General features: G+C 33.8%; 1 protein-coding gene across 1 annotated transcript; it reads right to left on the bottom strand.

Annotated features, from left to right (window-relative positions):
• Positions 1–1,064: 1,064 nt before the first annotated feature.
• LOC127076216 (GDSL esterase/lipase 5) lies at positions 1,065–20,265 on the bottom strand. Its single transcript, XM_051017802.1, has 5 exons — positions 19,883–20,265; positions 19,673–19,794; positions 2,397–2,627; positions 2,047–2,302; positions 1,065–1,408 (listed from the first exon to the last, which is right to left on the bottom strand). Exons 1-5 carry the CDS (start codon positions 20,160–20,162, stop codon positions 1,164–1,166), a joined length of 1,134 nt encoding a protein of 377 aa, XP_050873759.1. The 5' UTR covers positions 20,163–20,265; the 3' UTR covers positions 1,065–1,163.
• Positions 20,266–20,858: the final 593 nt, after the last annotated feature.

Here is a 20,858-nt window from a genome sequence, read left to right as displayed (position 1 = left end):
CTTTCTGAATTCTTATCCCCTCCTTTAAGTAACTTGGCCTTCTGGTGGACATAGACCCTGTCTTGAGGTTACTTGACTATCTCTTATTATTCTTATTTCCAAGCGCTTCTACTTGTTTTTTTGGAAGCATATGTATGTTAGTCTAAGAGATATAATGACTCTTCTCAATTCGATTTTGAATGGAGTTCATGGTATCTTCATGTATTTCCTCAAAATGTCTATTAAGGTGTGGAAGAGAATTGTTAAACTTCAAAGAAGGTTCTTGTGCGGGTGGAGTTTTTAGTAAAGATAAGATCACTTGAGTTAGATTATAGATGTTTGTAAACCCAAAAGAGTGATGTATTTGGAGTTTCCGATCTCCGCGTAGTTAACTTAGTTTTTCTAGATAAATGATGGTGACGTTTGATTTTTGAAAGATGTGGTACTATTACATTTAGGATTGATAACATTTTTTTTGTTAGCGTAGATAAAATTCCTATTGTATACGAGAGAAATAGACCTATAAAAATGAAGTTTCACTAATTAAGAGAGAAAACAAGAAGGAGAGTATAAAATTGGAGCATCGTAAAAATAGAGATCAAACGGGTGACTTGTTGACAAAAAGAGTAACTAATGAAGTGTTCAAGAAGTTTAATAGATTAATGAGAGTTAACACATAGACTTGACATGAATTAAGGTGGTGTGTTTAAAAAAAAAAAGTTAGCAAATTATCTAACTTTTGGATTTTTTGTTATGCAAATTACATGCCATTTAGTAATTGTGTGTGGTTAATTAACTAGTGGTTATGTTGTGGTGTGTCCATCGTGTGAGTTGAACCTTAATCAAGAAGCTAGAATTATTTTTCATATTAATTCACCATTAATAAATACTTTTCATAATTCCTTTCTCTTTTTTCACACTCTATTTTATGTTCTTGTTCTAACATCTTCAATTAAAGATTCATCAAGTGAGAGTGATCAATCAATAATTATTCCAAGTTAATTGATCCAACACAAGTGTATATCAGCATTTTCAAATCCTATCATTTAAAGAGTAATGTTCAAAGCTCAATTGCCACTGTATAGTTAAAAATTACTAAAAACATTATTCTTAATTTACTTGAATGTTTTACAATTGATTTAATAATGTGGCCGAAAATGGATGATTAAGAATCATGAAGAAATTCACATGTCTTGGAAGAAATCTTTAATTGTGTAAGGTCCAATAGTGTGAGAACTTTCAGTATGATCCCACATTCTAGCTGCCAATTGTTTGTAAGCACTTTCTGTAAGATGGTAAGAATCCCAAAATAAATTTTCATTTGGTTCCACACATAATTCAAAGTGTTTCTCTCCTCTTTTTCCACCACAAGTGTATTCTCCTCTATATTGTCCACTCCCACAACATGCTGATTTTCCCTCCTTCAAACCTACATCAAATCAATAGCCACAATTTTTCATACATTTATTTTCAAATTCACATTTAAGATGTAGGAGCACTAAGTTGAAAGAAGAGTCTAGTTCAATGTTCATCAAACCAAAGTAATATCGAAACCAATAATATTATCTTATAGAAAAATTTAGGTATAATTAGTCACAAAGTCCGTTAACTTAATTTAATTAATTTAATGTTCCATTTTAGTCTTTTAATTAAAAAATATTACAAGTTAGTTCTTTAACTTATATTTGACCTTTTCTGTTAATTTCTGGTGAAGTGGCGTTACGCAAGACCATTAATACAAATCTGAGTCATCATATGTAATTAAAAATTGATACACTGTTTAAAGTACAATGATTTTGTTTTCGGGAAAGCCTATAATTTAAACAGTATATCAGTTTTTAACTACATATGTTGATCCATATTTATACGAATGAACTTGTTGTCACACCACAGCAGCAGAACTTAATGTTTTTTTTCTTCTAGAAGTTAACAGAATAGAGCAAATAGGATAATATAAGCGAAGTTAAGAGACTAATTTATAACGTTTTTTAATTAATGAATTAAATCAAAATATTAAATTAAGTTAACTGGACTAGCTAAAAATTTAAAATAAGAGAGAGAGTGTACCATATTTTAAGGGATGATTGATCATTTGAGTGACATCAGAGTTAAAGTCATAGAGAGAAAATTTGAATCCCTTTAATTGCTTCTCTAATTTTAAGAGAACCACATAGAGAGCTTGATTATGTATACTTGCAAGTAATGAAAGTTCATCTAAGCAACTAGCTTTGTCTTGTGATTCAATTATTCTAGTCCCTGGAAGACAACCTAATGGTGGCAAGTTCAAGATTGCAAATTTTCTAGCACCTCTTTTATATATTTCCTATAAATTAAAACCATTATAAATAAAAATCATGCATGTAACTTGACAAAAATCATAAGAATATTCAAATTAATTGTATAACAATATACTATACCTTGATAGTGGAAGTGAAGTTACCTACTACCATGCCAACATATTGTGAATGAGAATAATACTTTAGAACATCTGAATTTGTCAAGAATGGGCTGAGATAATCATTAGCTCCAATGCTAAACATGTAGACACCATTTGATAATAATGTTTTGGAATTAGAATGGCCTAACTTGTGCCTCAACCAAGTTGTTACTTTCTTGAAGTTTCTTGCTTGTGTTTTTAAAGGTATCACCTAAAAATTTGACATGTACAAATTCATTTCAATAAAAAAACACATAATTCATTAAAATGTAATTTAATAATTCGATTTTGTTTATTGGTTATGAGTAAAGATGAAAGAAATTTTGTTTATTAAAATGTTGAATATCTTTTAAAGACGAACTGCGTCAATAAATAATAATATTAGTGATGTATTCTCTTTTTGTTTTTGTCTTTGGTTTGATTGTTTATAATTTTCGTTGCACATAGGTTCAAGAATCGTTCATCATTGAAACTTTATCTCATAGATTATTTAATTTGGTTGTCATAATTGTTTTTCCATTTTTCTTGTTGAATATTTGATTAGAAGAATATACTTAACAAGGGACCGTGTCTATGTGAATGAAACTAATCTTTCAAGTGTGCACCAGGCAAACTAAATGGGATATTGAATTTTCTTTCTTTTGTAAACAACTATTTTGGTCTAGAGAAAGCAAAGATGAAAGAAATATTGATTCAACAAAAATGTGTGAATACTTTGAAAGGTAAGTAGAAAATATCGATCACTCTAATTCAATAGAGAGAAAACATAGATGATACGTAATACATGAAGTATCATTATCGTGTGTCGTAGGGATAAATTTCTGAGATATAAATCGTAATGAGAAATATCAAAATGAAGATTTTGACAAGAAATATTTTTCATGACCAAGTCATTGTCGGAACCAATACATATATTCATTTCTAATGGTGGAGCCAAAATTTATTGGAAAACAATTTACATTATTAATTAAGATTATTGTTGATTTACAAAATATTAAAGTGAAACTAGACAATTAGGACAAATTTTATTCTTATTGAGTTTGTTTCCTATATGTTTTAAGTATTTTAAGGATCCAATTTTTTATAGAAAGAAATTTGCAATTACTTTGAAGGAGGTCCAATCGTCTGTTAGAACAAAGGAGATGACTAGATTTAAAGGTATAAGGTTAAGGATAATTGAAAAGATTTTAGTGTCTTAAGGAGAAGAAGTGAGAGTAAATGAACTGACAAGAGAAATCTCGATAAAAATCTAAATCAAATGCAACCGATTAATTGAAGTATAAATATTCCAATTGTTACAAGATTTATAAATTTAACAAGAATGATCCAAAGAAATGGGATCAGGATAATTTTTTTTCATCTTCAAAGGATTTTTATGAGAACTCGGAGGAGCTAGTGGTAAGAAGTTTGAAAGAAAAAAAGGACTAAGTCAAAGAGTCTTAATGTTTTTATCACATATGTCTAAAGAAAGAGTAATTTTTAGACTTTGGAGTTTAAATAAGGCAGAGTTGTTGAACTTGGAAACAACAAGTAAGGTTCAATGTATGAGTTCAACTCTCCTTATGATGTTTGACAACCGTATATTTGTTTTATAAGACATGAGGTATGTACTCGGTCTTAAGAGAAATTTATTGGCAATAAACATGTTTTAGGTGTTAGATTTTCTTTTACTATAATTGAGTATGACACGACATGGTAACATTTTTGGATGGTGCATTGATAATAGCTAAATATACCAAAAATGCATAGTTAGTACATATTAACTGGTTCAACTACTATTTCTCATGTATATTTGGCTATTCAAAATTCGGATGGTATAACCAAACTATTGCATTAAGATTGAGGATTGTTAGTGAATGTGATTTTTTTGAATAAGCTAAACAATGGTTACTAGGTAGTTATAAAATGGATAAACTAGAATTGTATGGTTTTTTTATACCAGGAAAACAACATAGAGTTAAGTATGGGACTGAAATGCAACATTTTAGAAAACCCTTTTTGGTATGTCCACTCCGATCTTTCGTATCCATCATTAGTGACTACTCATGTAAGTGGTTTGTATTTTCTCATTGTGATTGATTATTTTTTTAAAAGTGTATGAGTTCATATTTTTTGAGAAAAAAAGTGATACATTTGCAAAATTCAAAGAATGTTATTCTCTTGTATGAAATAAAGTAAGAACTAAACAGAAAGTTTTAAGGACTGGAAAATGGCCTAAGATTTGTTTTACAATAGTTTAATGTTTTTTTTTAAAGAAAATAAGGTATTATATGGAATAAGACCATGACAAGAACACCCCCATAATATGGTCTAGTGGAAGACGTAAACAATAATATGTTTCAATGTTTTAGATATATGATGTGGGAAAATTGGTTATATGAGAGTTTTTGGAGGGAAACTGAGTATGCAAACATTGTTTTTTCTTAGAATTATAGAAGAGTTCATAAAGTTTAAACAATAAAAAGATATTGTATAAGTGGGTTGGGATAGAATTAGACCTTTAAAACTAAATATATTTGCAATAAAATGGGCTTTAGGTCCTGAATGCTTTTTCAAAATTTTAATTAATTAAATAATAATTTAAATTATTAATTCTTTAAAAAAATATTAAAAATATTAAATTAGTTAAAATAATATTAAATGTTAAAATATCCTAGTAATCAATGCTAGATAATTAAAAATAATATTTTTTATCCTAATTATCAATGTCATGTATGCAAAAGTGGAAGGGGACCACAAAAATCCAAAGACCATCAAAATTAAGGGATCAAAGTCATTGATTTTGTAATAGGGGACTCAATTATTTAAAACGTCCAAACTATGAGGATCAAAAGTGTATTTAAGCATTTTCTATTTATAAGAATATATTTCATAACATCTATGGAGTTTTGGAATGGAAAATTAGAAAACTACCCAAATTTAAGGTTTTTGAAGCATATGTGTTTGTGCATATCAACCAAGATAAGATTTAAGAAAGGGATTTGGATTATTGAATCATTGGATACATGAAAGGTATGAAAGGCTACCATACATATTGTTAAAGACGAAAAATGGAATATCAATATTTATAATAGTCATTGAAGTTACTTTTGGTGAGCCCTACATGAGTATGAAGGGGAAAAACCTAGAGAATATAGACTTAGAAATAGGGGTGGAAAGAACTGAATTTAATTTGAATCTTTCTATTAGTGGAACAATGGATGAAGAGGAGAATAATCATCCACCATAAAGTTCAAGAGGAATACATATGACAATGGATCTTGATTATCATCTCAAAGAAATAGAAAAAGAATACAAATTATAGAAACATAGAGGTATAACTATACATGTCTAATTTGTTATGATATAAATGTGGCTAAAGAGATTTAACACCCTAAACGAAAGACATTGAGCAAAACATTGATATAAAATAGAGTGAGAACTAGATAAAGGTTGTGAATAAGAAAATGAGTTCATTAGAGAAGAAATTTACGTGACAATTTATAGATTTACCAAAGTAATAAAGGGAATTTGGATACAAGTCCATATTTAAAAATATGGAAGGTGTTTTAGGAATTGGAAAGACAATGTGTAAACAAAGACTTCCGGTTAAGGGTTTTACCTAAGTTAAAGGAACTGAATCCAACAATATTTCTCCCTAATAGTAAAACATTGGTCCATAAGAGTATTTAGTCGATTTTTAATTAGTAAAATCTTGATTAGGACAAATGGATGTGAAACATCATATGATTATAAAGGAACTAGAAGATACAATTTACATGCAACAATCAAAGGCTTTTATAGAGACAGGTCAAAGGTGTTTCTTTTGAAGAAATATTTATATGGTTTAAATAGAGCCCAAAGCAATTGTATTGTCGGTTTAATGTGTTTTTTATGAAGACAAATTTTATGAGAAATGGGTATGATGGTTATGTTTACATATTGAAGAGGGATGACAAAGTTAGTCTTTATATAGTTTTATATTTGTATTATATATTAATGGATAATTCTAGAAAAAAAGGAGATTGATAAGATCAATGAGAAGTTAATTGTTGAATTTGTGATGAATGATCTCGGGGATACGAAGAGGAGACTTGGAATGGATATCACGAGGAAATATAATAAGGGTGAAGTGTTCTATATTACTTTGGTTACATAAAAAAGATGGTGGAGAAATTTAGGGGGTATGAAGCTAAACTAGTTATCTCTCATTTGGATTATCACATGGAGTTTTTTCTGGCAGTCTCATAATATTTAGAAGAGACGAGGAATATGGGAATTACTCCATGTACTAATGGGGTAGGAAACATAATGCATGACACAATTTGTAGCAGATTAGACTTAGCATACGCAATTATCATAGTGAGACAATTTATGAAAATGCTGGCTCATATGCATTGGAAGTTTAGAAGTGAGTTTAAAGATTATTGAGTGGGTCACTAAAAGAAAGTTTAACTACACAAATATGATTGAGAGGAAGACCCTTTGGCTTATAGATGCATATTATGAAGGAAATATGGACACTAGGAATTCGACATCTCATTTAAGTTTGCATTGGTTGGAACGATTATTAGTTGGAAGGAAAATCATATCTTGTTATGAAATCATCTTTAACTTAAACAAATTATATTTATAACTGATCATGTTATGACATCGTCTATGTAACACCCCGATAAAATATGATAATTATTTAATTTAAGTTAATAGTATATTTATTAATTTAATTAAATAATTGGAATATTATTGGATTATTATTATTGGAATAATAAAGTTGGAATATATATAAAGAGTTCCATTTGGTAAAAAGGGTTTTTCACGTGAAAACCAGAGAAGCGACAGAAAGTGAGAAAAGGGCAAAGAGGAAGAGCAAGAGAACAAGGGTTGAAGAAGGGAAAAGCTTGAAGTTAAAGGATTTGCCGGATTAACTCAGGTAAGGGGGGTTTATCGTCGTTTAATGGGTATTATGGGTTAACATGTAATGGATAGTAATAAGCCATTGAATTGACCCTAATTGGGATGAGGAATGCTGTAAATGGTGATGAATAAGTTATGTTAAAACTGTAATTGAATCTATATGTGGGTGAGTCGTAAATTTCTGGACGTGTAGCTTTTTACGGAATTGAAATCGGAGGTCCGGAAGTCCTCCGACGGCGAGAAATGCGGGAAATCTGCATTCTGTTTTTGTGTTAGCGCAGGAACAACTTTCTGTTCTGCGTTAACCGGTTAACCCAGGGTGTTAACCGGTTAACACTGTTATGATTTAGAAAAATTAATTTCTGTTCTGCGTTAACCGGTTAACCCAGGGTGTTAACCGGTTAACACTGTTAAAAATTGCCAGGAAGCGTGTTCTGTGTTGTGTTAACCGGTTAACCCAGAGCGTTAACCGGTTAACACTGTTTGGAAAGTGGAAAATTGATATTCAAATATTGTGTACATATTTGACGTTTGGCCTATATTGGTGTATGATATAGTAGGGATCATTTCCCGTTGTTTTGAGCAGTAGGGGTATTAGTAGAGTGTGCTAATACTGTAATTTATTATTTGGCATGACATGATATGATTCTGTGATACATATGCTGATAATGTATGATGGTATGCATAATGCTGTGAATATATCTATTATGTATGCAATTGTGGATGGACTGTTTATGGCTTAGAGTGTGAGCATATGTCCATTGTGGATTGTTGTTGATGGTTGCATGCTAGGTGATTTAGCGTGCATAGTATGGCCTTTATGGTGGTAGCTAATTCCCATGGTGAGGAATTAGTGAGTGAGTTATTGTGGATTGTTGTTGATGTTTGCATGCTAGGTGATTTAGCGTGCATAGCATAGCCCTTGGGGTGGTAGCTAATTCCCATGGTGAGGAATTAGTGAGTGAGTCACTAGGTCTCAAATGAGTGGGACTAGTGAGCTTGGTAGCCGTATCTGGGTTTGATCGGTGAGGTTGAACTATGTGTTCACGAATAGTCGGTACCGCATGCATGAAGTCTCATTGCATAATGTATGTATGACGTATAATATGAATGGATGTATTCCAATATTACACGTGTGTTTTGTGTTGGGTTGTGTTGAGTATGATTATGAGTTGATGTTGCCGTTGCTGAATGTGTGATATGATTAGGGTGATGAAATGTGTTAATTTACTTAGCATTACATGATATTTTATAATGCTTATTATATCGATTGAGGAACTCACCCTTACAACTATGTTTCAGGTAACGAGCAGTGATTGAGTAGAAGCTAGTGCTTGGAGTCTAGTGTAGTTCCTTAGTGGGTCATGCTCTGGTAGATGTAACATCGGGACGGGATGTTTTACCTTGTCTTCCTTTTGGTTGTTGAACAGTTTTACATGTAATGTGATTACATGGTTTGCATGATTGATTAGATCTCTATCCGCTGCGAATTGTGCAATGTTTTATTTTGATAAATAAATGAGCATGACAAGTTATTATGGTGAATGGTGTGAAGTGTCAAGTGTGACACCCTTAAATTGCATATCTACTCTGATTTATATTTTGTTGAATTAATTAATTATTGGGGTATTTTAGAAGGGTGTTACAGTCTATACTTTGCTAACACTTATTAATGGAGATACATTTGAAGGTTAAGATTCACCATGGGAACCCTTACTTCACTCTAATTGTGCATCTTATTAAGATTTACCATGTTTGTGATTCTAAATTATTCTTCGTGTGCATTCTCATTACATTAAACTCTTGACTTTGTTATTGAAGATTCCACAATCAGTTGCGCAAGTATATGTTAAAGAAATAAAATTTTCCCCTAAAGTCACTATATGCAGTTGTTCTCATTTTGTCATGTAAGGATTAGTTTAAATTTTCTCCGAGGTTAATCCTAATAATGTTATTATCATTAAATTAATTGCTACTCCTTTTCATAGGAATGTGATCTATTTTTTAGCATCGAGGTCGCCTTGAAGAATAATAATATTTGGATTAAGAGGTTTTAATACGTAAGTAAGATATATTAGGGTTGATTGAAAATATACATGTGGAAGAAGTCTCATATCACTTAGTTTTGTAACGGAAGAGGGATTTCAAGTCTATATAAATAATTCAAGTTCTTCATTACAAAATGCACAAGTCAAAAGCAATTTATGTATGTATTTGACTTTCCTTATTCTCTTATTCTCTTATACTCATGGTGCTCAGAAGTGGTTGAAGGAGATCGAGAGGATCTTCCGAGTGACTGAGTGTGCCGATAACCAGAAGGTCAGGTTCGGTACGCATATGCTGTCAGAGGAAGCAGATGATTGGTGGGTTGCTGCCCGCACTGAGTTGGAAGCTGCTGGGAGTGCTGAGATCACTTGGGCGGTGTTCAGAGAGAGATTCCTGAGGAAGTACTTTCCAGAGGATGTCAGAGGAAAGAAAGAGATAGAGTTCTTAGAATTGAAGCAGGGCAACCGGTCTGTTACCGAGTATGCTGCTAAGTTCACAGAGCTGTCGAAGTATTACACTCCCTATGATGAGGCTACTGGGGAATTTTCAAAATGTGTGAAGTTTGAGAACGGGTTACGTCCCGAGATCAAGCAGGCTATTGGGTATCAGCGGATTAGAGTGTTTTCTGACTTGGTTGACTGTTGCAGGATTTTTGAACAGGATACCAAGGCCAGAGCGGAGAGCTATCAGCAGAGGGTTGATAGGAAAGGCAAGAATCAGAATGATCGTGGGAAACCGTATGCAGCTGGCAAAGGTTTCCAGAGACAGAGTGGGATGAGGAGACCTAGTGGGGGAGACTCCAGTGCCCCTGCTAAGTGTTACAGATGTGGTCAGGCTGGACATCGTATCCATGAGTATACCAGTACTGAGAAGAAGTGTTTCAAGTGTGGAAAAGGTGGTCACTTGGCTGCAGAGTGCCGGTTGAAGACTATGACTTGTTTCAACTGTGGAGAGGTGGGTCATATCATTCCACAGTGTCCTAAGCCGAAGAAAGAGAACCAGTCGGGAGGCAAGGTCTTTGCTTTATCGGGTTCTGAGACTTCTGCAGATGATCGTTTGATCCGAGGTACGTGTTATATTAATGGCTTTCCTCTTGTAGCTATTATTGACACAGGTGCGACTCATTCCTTTATATCTTTGGATTGTGCTGTGAAACTTAAATTAGAGATATCTGAGATGCATGGGAGTATGGTGATTGATACTCCTGCGAAGGGTTCAGTGACTACTACTTCAGTTTGTTTAAATTGCCCTTTGAGTATTTTTGGTAGAGACTTTGGGATGGACCTCGTGTGTCTTCCACTAGTGCAGATTGATGTTATCTTGGGTATGAACTGGTTGGTGTTTAACCGAGTTTATATCAACTGTTTTGATAAGACTGTGATCTTTCTTGAGATTGAGGAAGGAAAGAGTTTGTTTCTATCAGCAAGGCAGGTGAATGAGGCAGTAGCAGATGGGGCAGAGTTGTTTATGCTGTTAGCGACTTTGGAGGCTAAAGATAAACTGGTGATTTGCGACCTAGCTGTGGTGTGTGATTTTCCTGATGTGTTTCTTGAAGAAGTGAATGAATTACCGCCAGAGCGTGAAGTTGAGTTCTCGATTGATTTGGTACCTGGTACTAGGCTGATATCGATGGCTCCGTACCGTATGTCTGCTGTTGAGTTAACTGAATTGAAGAGTCAGCTGGAAGATTTGTTGGATAAGAAATTTATTCGTCCGAGTGTGTCGCCGTGGGGCGCACCAGTGTTATTGGTTAAGAAGAAAGAAGGTACTATGAGGTTGTGTGTGGACTACATGCAACTGAATAAAGTGACGATCAAGAATCGGTATCCTTTGCCGAGGATTGATGATTTGATGGATCAGTTGGTTGGTGCGAGTGTGTTCAGCAAAATAGATTTGAGATCGGGGTATCATCAGATACGTGTGAAAACTGAGGATATTCAGAAGACTGCTTTCAGAACAAGGTATGGACATTATGAGTATTCTGTAATGCCTTTTGGTGTGACTAATGCGCCTGGGGTATTTATGGAGTATATGAATAGGATTTTCCATCCGTACCTAGACAAGTTTGTTGTGGTGTTTATTGACGATATTTTGGTGTATTCGAAATCTGAAGAAGAGCATGCTGAACATTTGAGAGTGGTTTTAGGAGTTCTACGAGAAAAGAAGTTATTTGCTAAACTGTCCAAGTGTGAATTTTGGTTAGAAGAGGTTAGTTTTCTTGGTCATGTGATTTCAAGAGGTGGTGTTGCTGTTGATCCTTCTAAGATAGAAGCGGTATCTAAGTGGGAAGCTCCGAAGTCGGTTTCTGAGATAAGGAGTTTTCTTGGACTTGCAGGTTATTATAGGAAATTCATTGAGGGATTTTCTAAGTTGGCGTTACCGTTAACGATGTTGACTAGAAAGGGGCAAGCGTTTGTTTGGGACTCAAAATGTGAAGAAGGTTTCCAAGAGTTAAAGAGAAGGTTAACTACTGCTCCTATTCTGATATTACCAAGTCCATCGGAACCATTTGAGGTTTACTGTGATGCTTCATTGTTGGGTTTGGGTGGTGTTTTGATGCAGAATAAGCAGGTTGTAGCTTATGCTTCGAGGCAACTGAAGGTTCATGAGAGGAACTATCCGACACACGATTTAGAGTTGGCAGCTGTGGTATTTGTTCTGAAGTTATGGAGGCATTACTTGTACGGGTCAAGATTTGAGGTTTTTAGTGACCATAAAAGTTTAAAGTATTTGTTTGATCAGAAAGAGCTGAATATGAGACAGAGGAGATGGTTAGAGTTTCTGAAGGATTATGACTTTGGTTTGAATTACCATCCGGGTAAAGCAAACGTAGTGGCTGATGCATTGAGTCGGAAATCATTGCATATGTCTATGTTAATGGTTAAGGAATGGGATTTAATTGAGCAGTTTAGAGACTTGAGTTTGGTGTGTGAGAGTACTCACAATAGTGTTAAATTGGGAATGTTGAAGTTAACGAGTGGTATTCTGGATGAGATTAGAGAGGGTCAGAAATCCGATGTGCTTTTGGTTGATAAGTTGACTCTAGTGAATCAAGGTCAAGGTGGTGAATTCAGAGTTGATGAGAATGGTGTTTTGAAATTCGGTAATCGGGTGTGTATTCCGGATGTTACCGAACTTAAGAAGAGTATTCTTGAGGAAGGACATCGTAGTGGCCTGAGTATTCATCCTGGGGCTACGAAGATGTATCATGATTTGAAAAAGTTATTTTGGTGGCCGGGAATGAAAAGAGAAATTGCGAGTTTTGTTTATTCTTGTTTGACTTGTCAGAAGTCAAAGATTGAGCATCAGAAGCCGTCTGGGCTAATGCAACCGTTGGCTATTCCAGAGTGGAAGTGGGATAGTATCAGTATGGATTTTGTTTCTGGTTTACCGAGGACAATTAAGAATTTTGAAGCTATTTGGGTGATTGTTGACAGATTGACAAAATCGGCTCATTTCATTCCGATCAGAATGGATTATCCGTTAGAGAGATTAGCTGAGTTGTATATTGAGAAAATTGTAAGTTTGCATGGTATTCCGTCGAGTATTGTTTCGGACAGAGATCCTAGATTTACATCGAAGTTCTGGGAAGGTTTGCAGAGGGCTTTGGGAACTAAGCTGAGATTGAGTTCTGCATATCATCCGCAGACTGATGGTCAGACAGAGAGGACGATTCAGTCACTGGAGGATCTTTTGAGGGCTTGTGTTTTGGAAAAGGGAGGTGCTTGGGATTGTTATTTACCTTTGATTGAGTTTACCTACAACAATAGTTTTCATTCGAGCATTGGTATGGCACCGTTTGAAGCTTTGTATGGTAGGAGATGTCGGACACCTTTATGTTGGTATGAGTCCGGTGAGAGTGTTGTGGTTGGACCGGAAATTGTTCAACAAACTACGGAAAAGATTAAGATGATTCAGGAGAAGATGAGGATTGCTCAAAGTCGTCAGAAGAGTTATCACGACAAGAGGAGGAAGTCACTTGAGTTCCAAGAGGGAGATCATGTGTTTCTTCGTGTTACTCCGATAACTGGGGTTGGTCGAGCTTTGAAGTCGAAGAAGCTGACACCTCGATTTATTGGTCCTTATCAGATTTTGGAGAGGATATGGGAGGTAGCCTATCGTATCGCTTTACCGCCGTCACTTGCGAATTTGCATGAGGTTTTTCATGTGTCTCAGTTGAGGAGGTACATTCCTGATCCATCGCATGTGGTCCAAGTAGATGATGTACAAGTGAGAGATAACCTGACTGTTGAAACATCACCTATGAGGATCGAGGATCGAGAGTTGAAGCAGTTGCGGGGTAAAGAGATTGCTTTGGTAAAGGTAGCTTGGGGAGGACCAGCAGGTGGCAATGTGACTTGGGAACTTGAGAGTCAGATGAAGGAGTCTTATCCAGAGTTATTCGCTTGAGGTATGTTTTCGAGGACGAAAACTCTTTTAGTGGGGGAGAGTTGTAACACCCCGATAAAATATGATAATTATTTAATTTAAGTTAATAGTATATTTATTAATTTAATTAAATAATTGGAATATTATTGGATTATTATTATTGGAATAATAAAGTTGGAATATATATAAAGAGTTCCATTTGGTAAAAAGGGTTTTTCACGTGAAAACCAGAGAAGCGACAGAAAGTGAGAAAAGGGCAAAGAGGAAGAGCAAGAGAACAAGGGTTGAAGAAGGGAAAAGCTTGAAGTTAAAGGATTTGCCGGATTAACTCAGGTAAGGGGGGTTTATCGTCGTTTAATGGGTATTATGGGTTAACATGTAATGGGTAGTAATAAGCCATTGAATTGACCCTAATTGGGATGAGGAATGCTGTAAATGGTGATGAATAAGTTATGTTAAAACTGTAATTGAATCTATATGTGGGTGAGTCGTAAATTTCTGGACGTGTAGCTTTTTACGGAATTGAAATCGGAGGTCCGGAAGTCCTCCGACGGCGAGAAATGCGGGAAATCTGCATTCTGTTTTTGTGTTAGCGCAGGAACAGCTTTCTGTTCTGCGTTAACCGGTTAACCCAGGGTGTTAACCGGTTAACACTGTTATGATTTAGAAAAATTAATTTCTGTTCTGCGTTAACCGGTTAACCCAGGGTGTTAACCGGTTAACACTGTTAAAAATTGCCAGGAAGCGTGTTCTGTGTTGTGTTAACCGGTTAACCCAGAGCGTTAACCGGTTAACACTGTTTGGAAAGTGGAAAATTGATATTCAAATATTGTGTACATATTTGACGTTTGGCCTATATTGGTGTATGATATAGTAGGGATCATTTCCCGTTGTTTTGAGCAGTAGGGGTATTAGTAGAGTGTGCTAATACTGTAATTTATTATTTGGCATGACATGATATGATTCTGTGATACATATGCTGATAATGTATGATGGTATGCATAATGCTGTGAATATATCTATTATGTATGCAATTGTGGATGAACTGTTTATGGCTTAGAGTGTGAGCATATGTCCATTGTGGATTGTTGTTGATGGTTGCATGCTAGGTGATTTAGCGTGCATAGTATGGCCTTTATGGTGGTAGCTAATTCCCATGGTGAGGAATTAGTGAGTGAGTTATTGTGGATTGTTGTTGATGTTTGCATGCTAGGTGATTTAGCGTGCATAGCATAGCCCTTGGGGTGGTAGCTAATTCCCATGGTGAGGAATTAGTGAGTGAGTCACTAGGTCTCAAATGAGTGGGACTAGTGAGCTTGGTAGCCGTATCTGGGTTTGATCGGTGAGGTTGAACTATGTGTTCACGAATAGTCGGTACCGCATGCATGGAGTCTCATTGCATAATGTATGTATGACGTATAATATGAATGGATGTATTCCAATATTACACGTGTGTTTTGTGTTGGGTTGTGTTGAGTATGATTATGAGTTGATGTTGCCGTTGCTGAATGTGTGATATGATTAGGGTGATGAAATGTGTTAATTGACTTAGCATTACATGATATTTTATAATGCTTATTATATCGATTGAGGAACTCACCCTTACAACTATGTTTCAGGTAACGAGCAGTGATTGAGTAGAAGCTAGTGCTTGGAGTCTAGTGTAGTTCCTTAGTGGGTCATGCTCTGGTAGATGTAACATCGGGACGGGATGTTTTACCTTGTCTTCCTTTTGGTTGTTGAACAGTTTTACATGTAATGTGATTACATGGTTTGCATGATTGATTAGATCTCTATCCGCTGCGAATTGTGCAATGTTTTATTTTGATAAATAAATGAGCATGACAAGTTATTATGGTGAATGGTGTGAAGTGTCAAGTGTGACACCCTTAAATTGCATATCTACTCTGATTTATATTTTGTTGAATTAATTAATTATTGGGGTATTTTAGAAGGGTGTTACAGTCTATACTTTGCTAACACTTATTAATGGAGATACATTTGAAGGTTAAGATTCACCATGGGAACCCTTACTTCACTCTAATTGTGCATCTTATTAAGATTTACCATGTTTGTGATTCTAAATTATTCTTCGTGTGCATTCTCATTACATTAAACTCTTGACTTTGTTATTGAAGATTCCACAATCAGTTGCGCAAGTATATGTTAAAGAAATAAAATTTTCCCCTAAAGTCACTATATGCAGTTGTTCTCATTTTGTCATGTAAGGATTAGTTTAAATTTTCTCCGAGGTTAATCCTAATAATGTTATTATCATTAAATTAATTGCTACTCCTTTTCATAGGAATGTGATCTATTTTTTAGCATCGAGGTCGCCTTGAAGAATAATAATATTTGGATTAAGAGGTTTTAATACGTAAGTAAGATATATTAGGGTTGATTGAAAATATACATGTGGAAGAAGTCTCATATCACTTAGTTTTGTAACGGAAGAGGGATTTCAAGTCTATATAAATAATTCAAGTTCTTCATTACAAAATGCACAAGTCAAAAGCAATTTATGTATGTATTTGACTTTCCTTATTCTCTTATACTCATGTGTTAGAGTGTTGTGAGATGTAGTTACATTTTTGCTTTTGAGAGTATGAGAGTATTAAGGGCCTAGGGGTGGTTGAGGTTATTTATGTGTTGTAACAATATTTACATACTGTTATTATCTGGTTTCCATTTGAAAATAATCATGGTTTTTTCTGCGATTTGAGTTTTCACGTTATGTCCTTGTGTTGTGATTGTGTCTTTTATTTTTTCTATACCGATTTTTTCAAACAATTGGCATTAGATTTTTTTTGGTTCGATCTGGTGATAGGTGTTCTAAGTATGCTTTATGGCTATAGATTTGTCTGATTTTCCACATCAGAAAAGAAGGGTAGTGTTGTCAAAGAGTTGTTGAGCTGCAATTACAAGTTTCGTTGTCAAGTTTGGGCTAGAAAAAATTGATGGAATAATTTTTATTTATTTATGGAAAGTTCAATTCAAATATGTGTTACAATCAAGATTACACAAGGTGTTAGTTAATGGTTAGTACATGAGAATTTATTGAAATTGAAGCAAGGAGTATTGTGATATTATGTTAGTGGTTGAAAAGCTTTGCACCAACATGGAAGTTGCACCATAATTTTTTTCAGCTTGATTTTAGACATGTGAATTTCTTGGAATGATTTTCCTTCAAGTGAAATATGTTCTTCATTATATAATAAGATTGTTTGTGATGATAATGTAAAATTCTTGGAGTGATTTAACTTCAATTGAAATATATTCTTCATGGTAGAGTATGATAGTTTTTGAACTATGATTGTCGGTGAAGAGAATGCGAAAATTCTTGGAGTGATGTAGCTTCAAGCAACTATACTATTTATGATTGAGTATGATGGTTCTTTTTGAACTATGATTGTCGATGAAGACAATGTGAAAATTCTTGGAGTCGTGTAACTTCAAGTGATTATACTCTTTATGGTGGAGTATGATTGTTGGTGAAAGACAATGAAAACTGATGTATTATTTTCAATCAAGTTGGAAATTGTTAGGGTTGGTTGAAAATATACATGTTGAAGAAGTATCATATCACTTAGTTTTGTAAAGGAAGAGGAAGTTCAAAGTTGTCTAAAGGACTCAAGTTCTTCATTACAAAATGCACAAGTCAAAAGCACTTTAAACTTGTATTTAATTTTTCTTGTTCTCTTATACTCTAGTGTTAGAGTGTTGTGAGATGTAATTAAATTTTGCTTTGGAGGGTGTGAGTGTACCGGGGGCCTGGGAGTGGTTGAGGGTATATTATGTGTTGCAAACATTTTCACGTAGTCTTCTTCTTTGACAGCCATTTGACAATATTCGTAGTTTTTTTCTTCAATTTTTGAGTTTTTACGTTATGTCCCTGTGTTGTGATTGTGTCTTTTATTTTCTCTATACCGGTTTTTTCCAACAAAATAAAGGGTTGGCTCACTTAGTAAAAAAAACATAGGTGATTTGTATGCAAAGAAGACAAGGGAGGCCTCATTTTCCACCTTTTTCAAGGTTGTTTACTTGTTAAACCTAGAGAGTATTTATTATATGAATATTTGATAAATCAAGAATAAAATGAAAAATAGAAACATTATTACGGTTTCTATGATTTACAAGTCAACCCGTATGAATGACGGATGTATAAGTGTCTATGATTTTAATTTGAATGAAAATATTGTGTATCGTGAATTCTTGATGAACTAAATGTTTCGATGAACTGTGTTTGTGTGATTGTTATAATTATGCTTTAATTATGTGTCTATGTGTTGAGATTATGTGAATAAATAAAAAGTGTTTTATGGTTAATTATCTTTATGCTTAAGTGTAAATATGTTTTGTGTATGTGAATAAATAAAAGTGTTTTGTGGTTAATTATCTTTATGCTTAAGTGTAAATATGTTTTGTGTATGTGAATAAATAAAAGTGTTTTGTGGTTAATTATTTTTATGCTTAAGTGTAAATATGTTTTGTGGAAATATGAAAAGAAAATCTTTCTTGATGAAACCGAGAGAGAGAGAGAGAGAGAGAGAGTTATGATCTAAGATCAAAATATGAATGTATTATCACCTTATACGAAGGCATGGTGAGCCTAAATGACCTGAGAGAACTTAATTGTATCGAGCATGATCAATGGAAACCTACCAAGTAATTTAGAAAGCGCCCCAGTTGTAAGGAACTACCACATAACTCTTTTTTACTTTGGTGTGTTGCCTAAGGGATCTTGAGACGATTTGATTGAGTTTATGAGGAATTAAAGTTTCCTCCTCGTACAAAGTATGAAGAAGTATCTTATGAAAGAGTGTGTAAAATAATACTGAGTTGTTCAAGTCTTATGTGAGGTATGAAGGAAAACACAAATTTTAAGTGTGTATAAATATCTTATGTATTGGTGATTTGTCACTGTCTTGGAAGCAACCGCCACCTTTCTTTCTTCAATCCTAATTTTGTCCTTTTCTTCATTCCCTAATGAGGGGTGGTTTTTGATCAAAATCACCCCTCTAAATTCTTTTTCCTTTCCTTTTTATTCAAATAAGTGATTTCACATATATTTTTAGTTTTTTCTTTGTAATTCCATTATCTTAGTGCGACGTTGTGTTGGCCGTCGCCTTATTGCGGTGTTATTTTGTTTTTCCGTCTTGATGCGGCATTTGTACGGTTCAGATTGACAAATTAGTTTCGATTCAATGCATATTCAATAAATGACTTTGACGTCGTCAACGCCGCAGACTCGAAGACATGAATATTCTGGGCATTTCAATTTCGTCATATTTGTAAGTTTTGTCACATTTGTAGGCGTTTTGTCATTATATCCTATTAACGTGTGTATTATGAGTTTGTTCGCAGATTCATCCTTTTCATTTTATAATGATTTTGAATTTGTATTATTCGATGTATTCTATCAATTTGAATAAATCAATAATGTTATTTTTAGTATAAAAATATATCTTGTGTATTCATGTCTCATAGTGTTCATTTTTTTTATTAGTAGTGATTAAATAATTAAATGTGACTTAATCATATGTATTTTGTGTGAATGATGATGAAATGATTGTGCCTGTAAATGTCTAAATGTGATGGATTCTTAAGAGTATTAATATGTATTAAATATCATACTTATTAGCAATGATACTATCGTGGACATAATTAAAGAAGCTTCCCATTAATCTACTAAAGTAATTAAGCACCGTTTGCCCAATTAAGATAATAATTAATCAGTTAATGCTTCCTCAAGCTATCGTGGCTACCTAACTACACATAGCCATATATTATTGATTGTTGATATGCATCAATTGGTTAATCACTAATTAATCACTATATACTTAGTAACTATTCAAATGCATAATCACAAAAAACCTTACTATTGAAAGTGTCAAAGCATTAATCATAATGTGAAAGAAATACACATACCGACCCTTGGAAAGTCTCAACAAGTGCACCTGCTCCACCAGATGCAAAGTTCACTCCATTGTAGTATTGATTAAAGCCAGGTTGCAGAAATGGTGGAACCAGTGGAATATTTGCGTATTCAGCTACAAAACAAAGAATATGACAAAATACATGACTAGAGAATCTTGTTATAGGATTCAATAATTCAAAATATTATCTGCAAAATCTTACCAATAAAATCTGATATCAAACGGCCATCAGAGAATCTACCCGTTGGGAACTTGAAGTAGGTTTCTCCATAAGGCAAGAAATTTGCTTGGTCATAGGTTGTTGTGTTTATGTAATTGTTATTGCCAGCATCTAAGAATGAATCACCAAAAATAAATAAGGGTATGAACTTTTTGCTTCTAGAATCTGCTTTGGTTCCAAGGGTTTGAGTTTGAGATACAAGAGCTATAATAAGAAAAACATGGAAGAAAGTAGAGCTTGTAGTAGCGAAGAACTTCTTCATCTTCAAAGAACTATGTTATATTCTCAAATAGGTCAAAGCTAACACATATATAGAACAATAACATATTGGTCAACACGGTTTGATTGGTTGAAATGTTACTTCATTTAATATATTATAATCAACATGTTTATTCCAAGTTAAAATTGATTGCATATATGATTAGAAGAAATATCTTATGCAATCCATTATCTGATATTTTTTGTCCATTAGGATGAAAATTGACATAATGGTTGAATTTGGCCGACCAAATTGCACATGTCTCTAACCATCAATTCGTCTATTAATTTGCTTTCACATTCACTTACCTACCTATACATGTCAAAATGCTATCTCATTTCTCTTTTGAACTAAACTAACCCTTAAAATTAGGGGCGGTAAAATGGATGGATTGGATGGATATGAATTGAATCGTTAATGGATGGATCAAAACAATCCAATATCCATTAACAATCCACTAAAAGTTTTTTAAAAATATCCAATCCAATGCATCCATTAAGAATAAAAATCCATCCAATCCATCCATTAAGAATAAAAATCCATCCAATCCATCCATTATCATATTTTTAGTGGATGGATATCCATCCATCCATTTTTTTTTCCTTTAAAATTTTTCTTTCAAATTTATGTTTTTTTAAAAAGTTTTTTACTTTTTTTTAATAAAACAATATCAGTTTTTTTTTCAAAAAAAAATATTTT

Source organism: Lathyrus oleraceus, chromosome 4 (assembly GCF_024323335.1).
Source record: "Lathyrus oleraceus cultivar Zhongwan6 chromosome 4, CAAS_Psat_ZW6_1.0, whole genome shotgun sequence".
NCBI classification, from domain to species: Eukaryota; Viridiplantae; Streptophyta; class Magnoliopsida; order Fabales; family Fabaceae; genus Lathyrus; species Lathyrus oleraceus.
This window is presented reverse-complemented; position numbering and strand designations above follow the sequence as displayed.

What these genes read in the sequence shown, in the direction of transcription:
- LOC127076216 (XM_051017802.1), bottom strand. Translation starts at nt 20,162, where the DNA reads ATGAAGAAGTTCTTCGCTACTACAAGCTCTACTTTCTTCCATGTTTTT. An exon ending in TTTGATATCAGATTTTATTG is followed by an intron (nt 19,795 to 19,882) that starts GTAAGATTTTGC and finishes TTTGTTTTGTAG; the next exon opens with CTGAATACGCAAATATTCCA. An exon ending in CAATCATCCCTTAAAATATG is followed by an intron (nt 1,409 to 2,046) that starts GTACACTCTCTC and finishes GATTTGATGTAG; the next exon opens with GTTTGAAGGAGGGAAAATCA.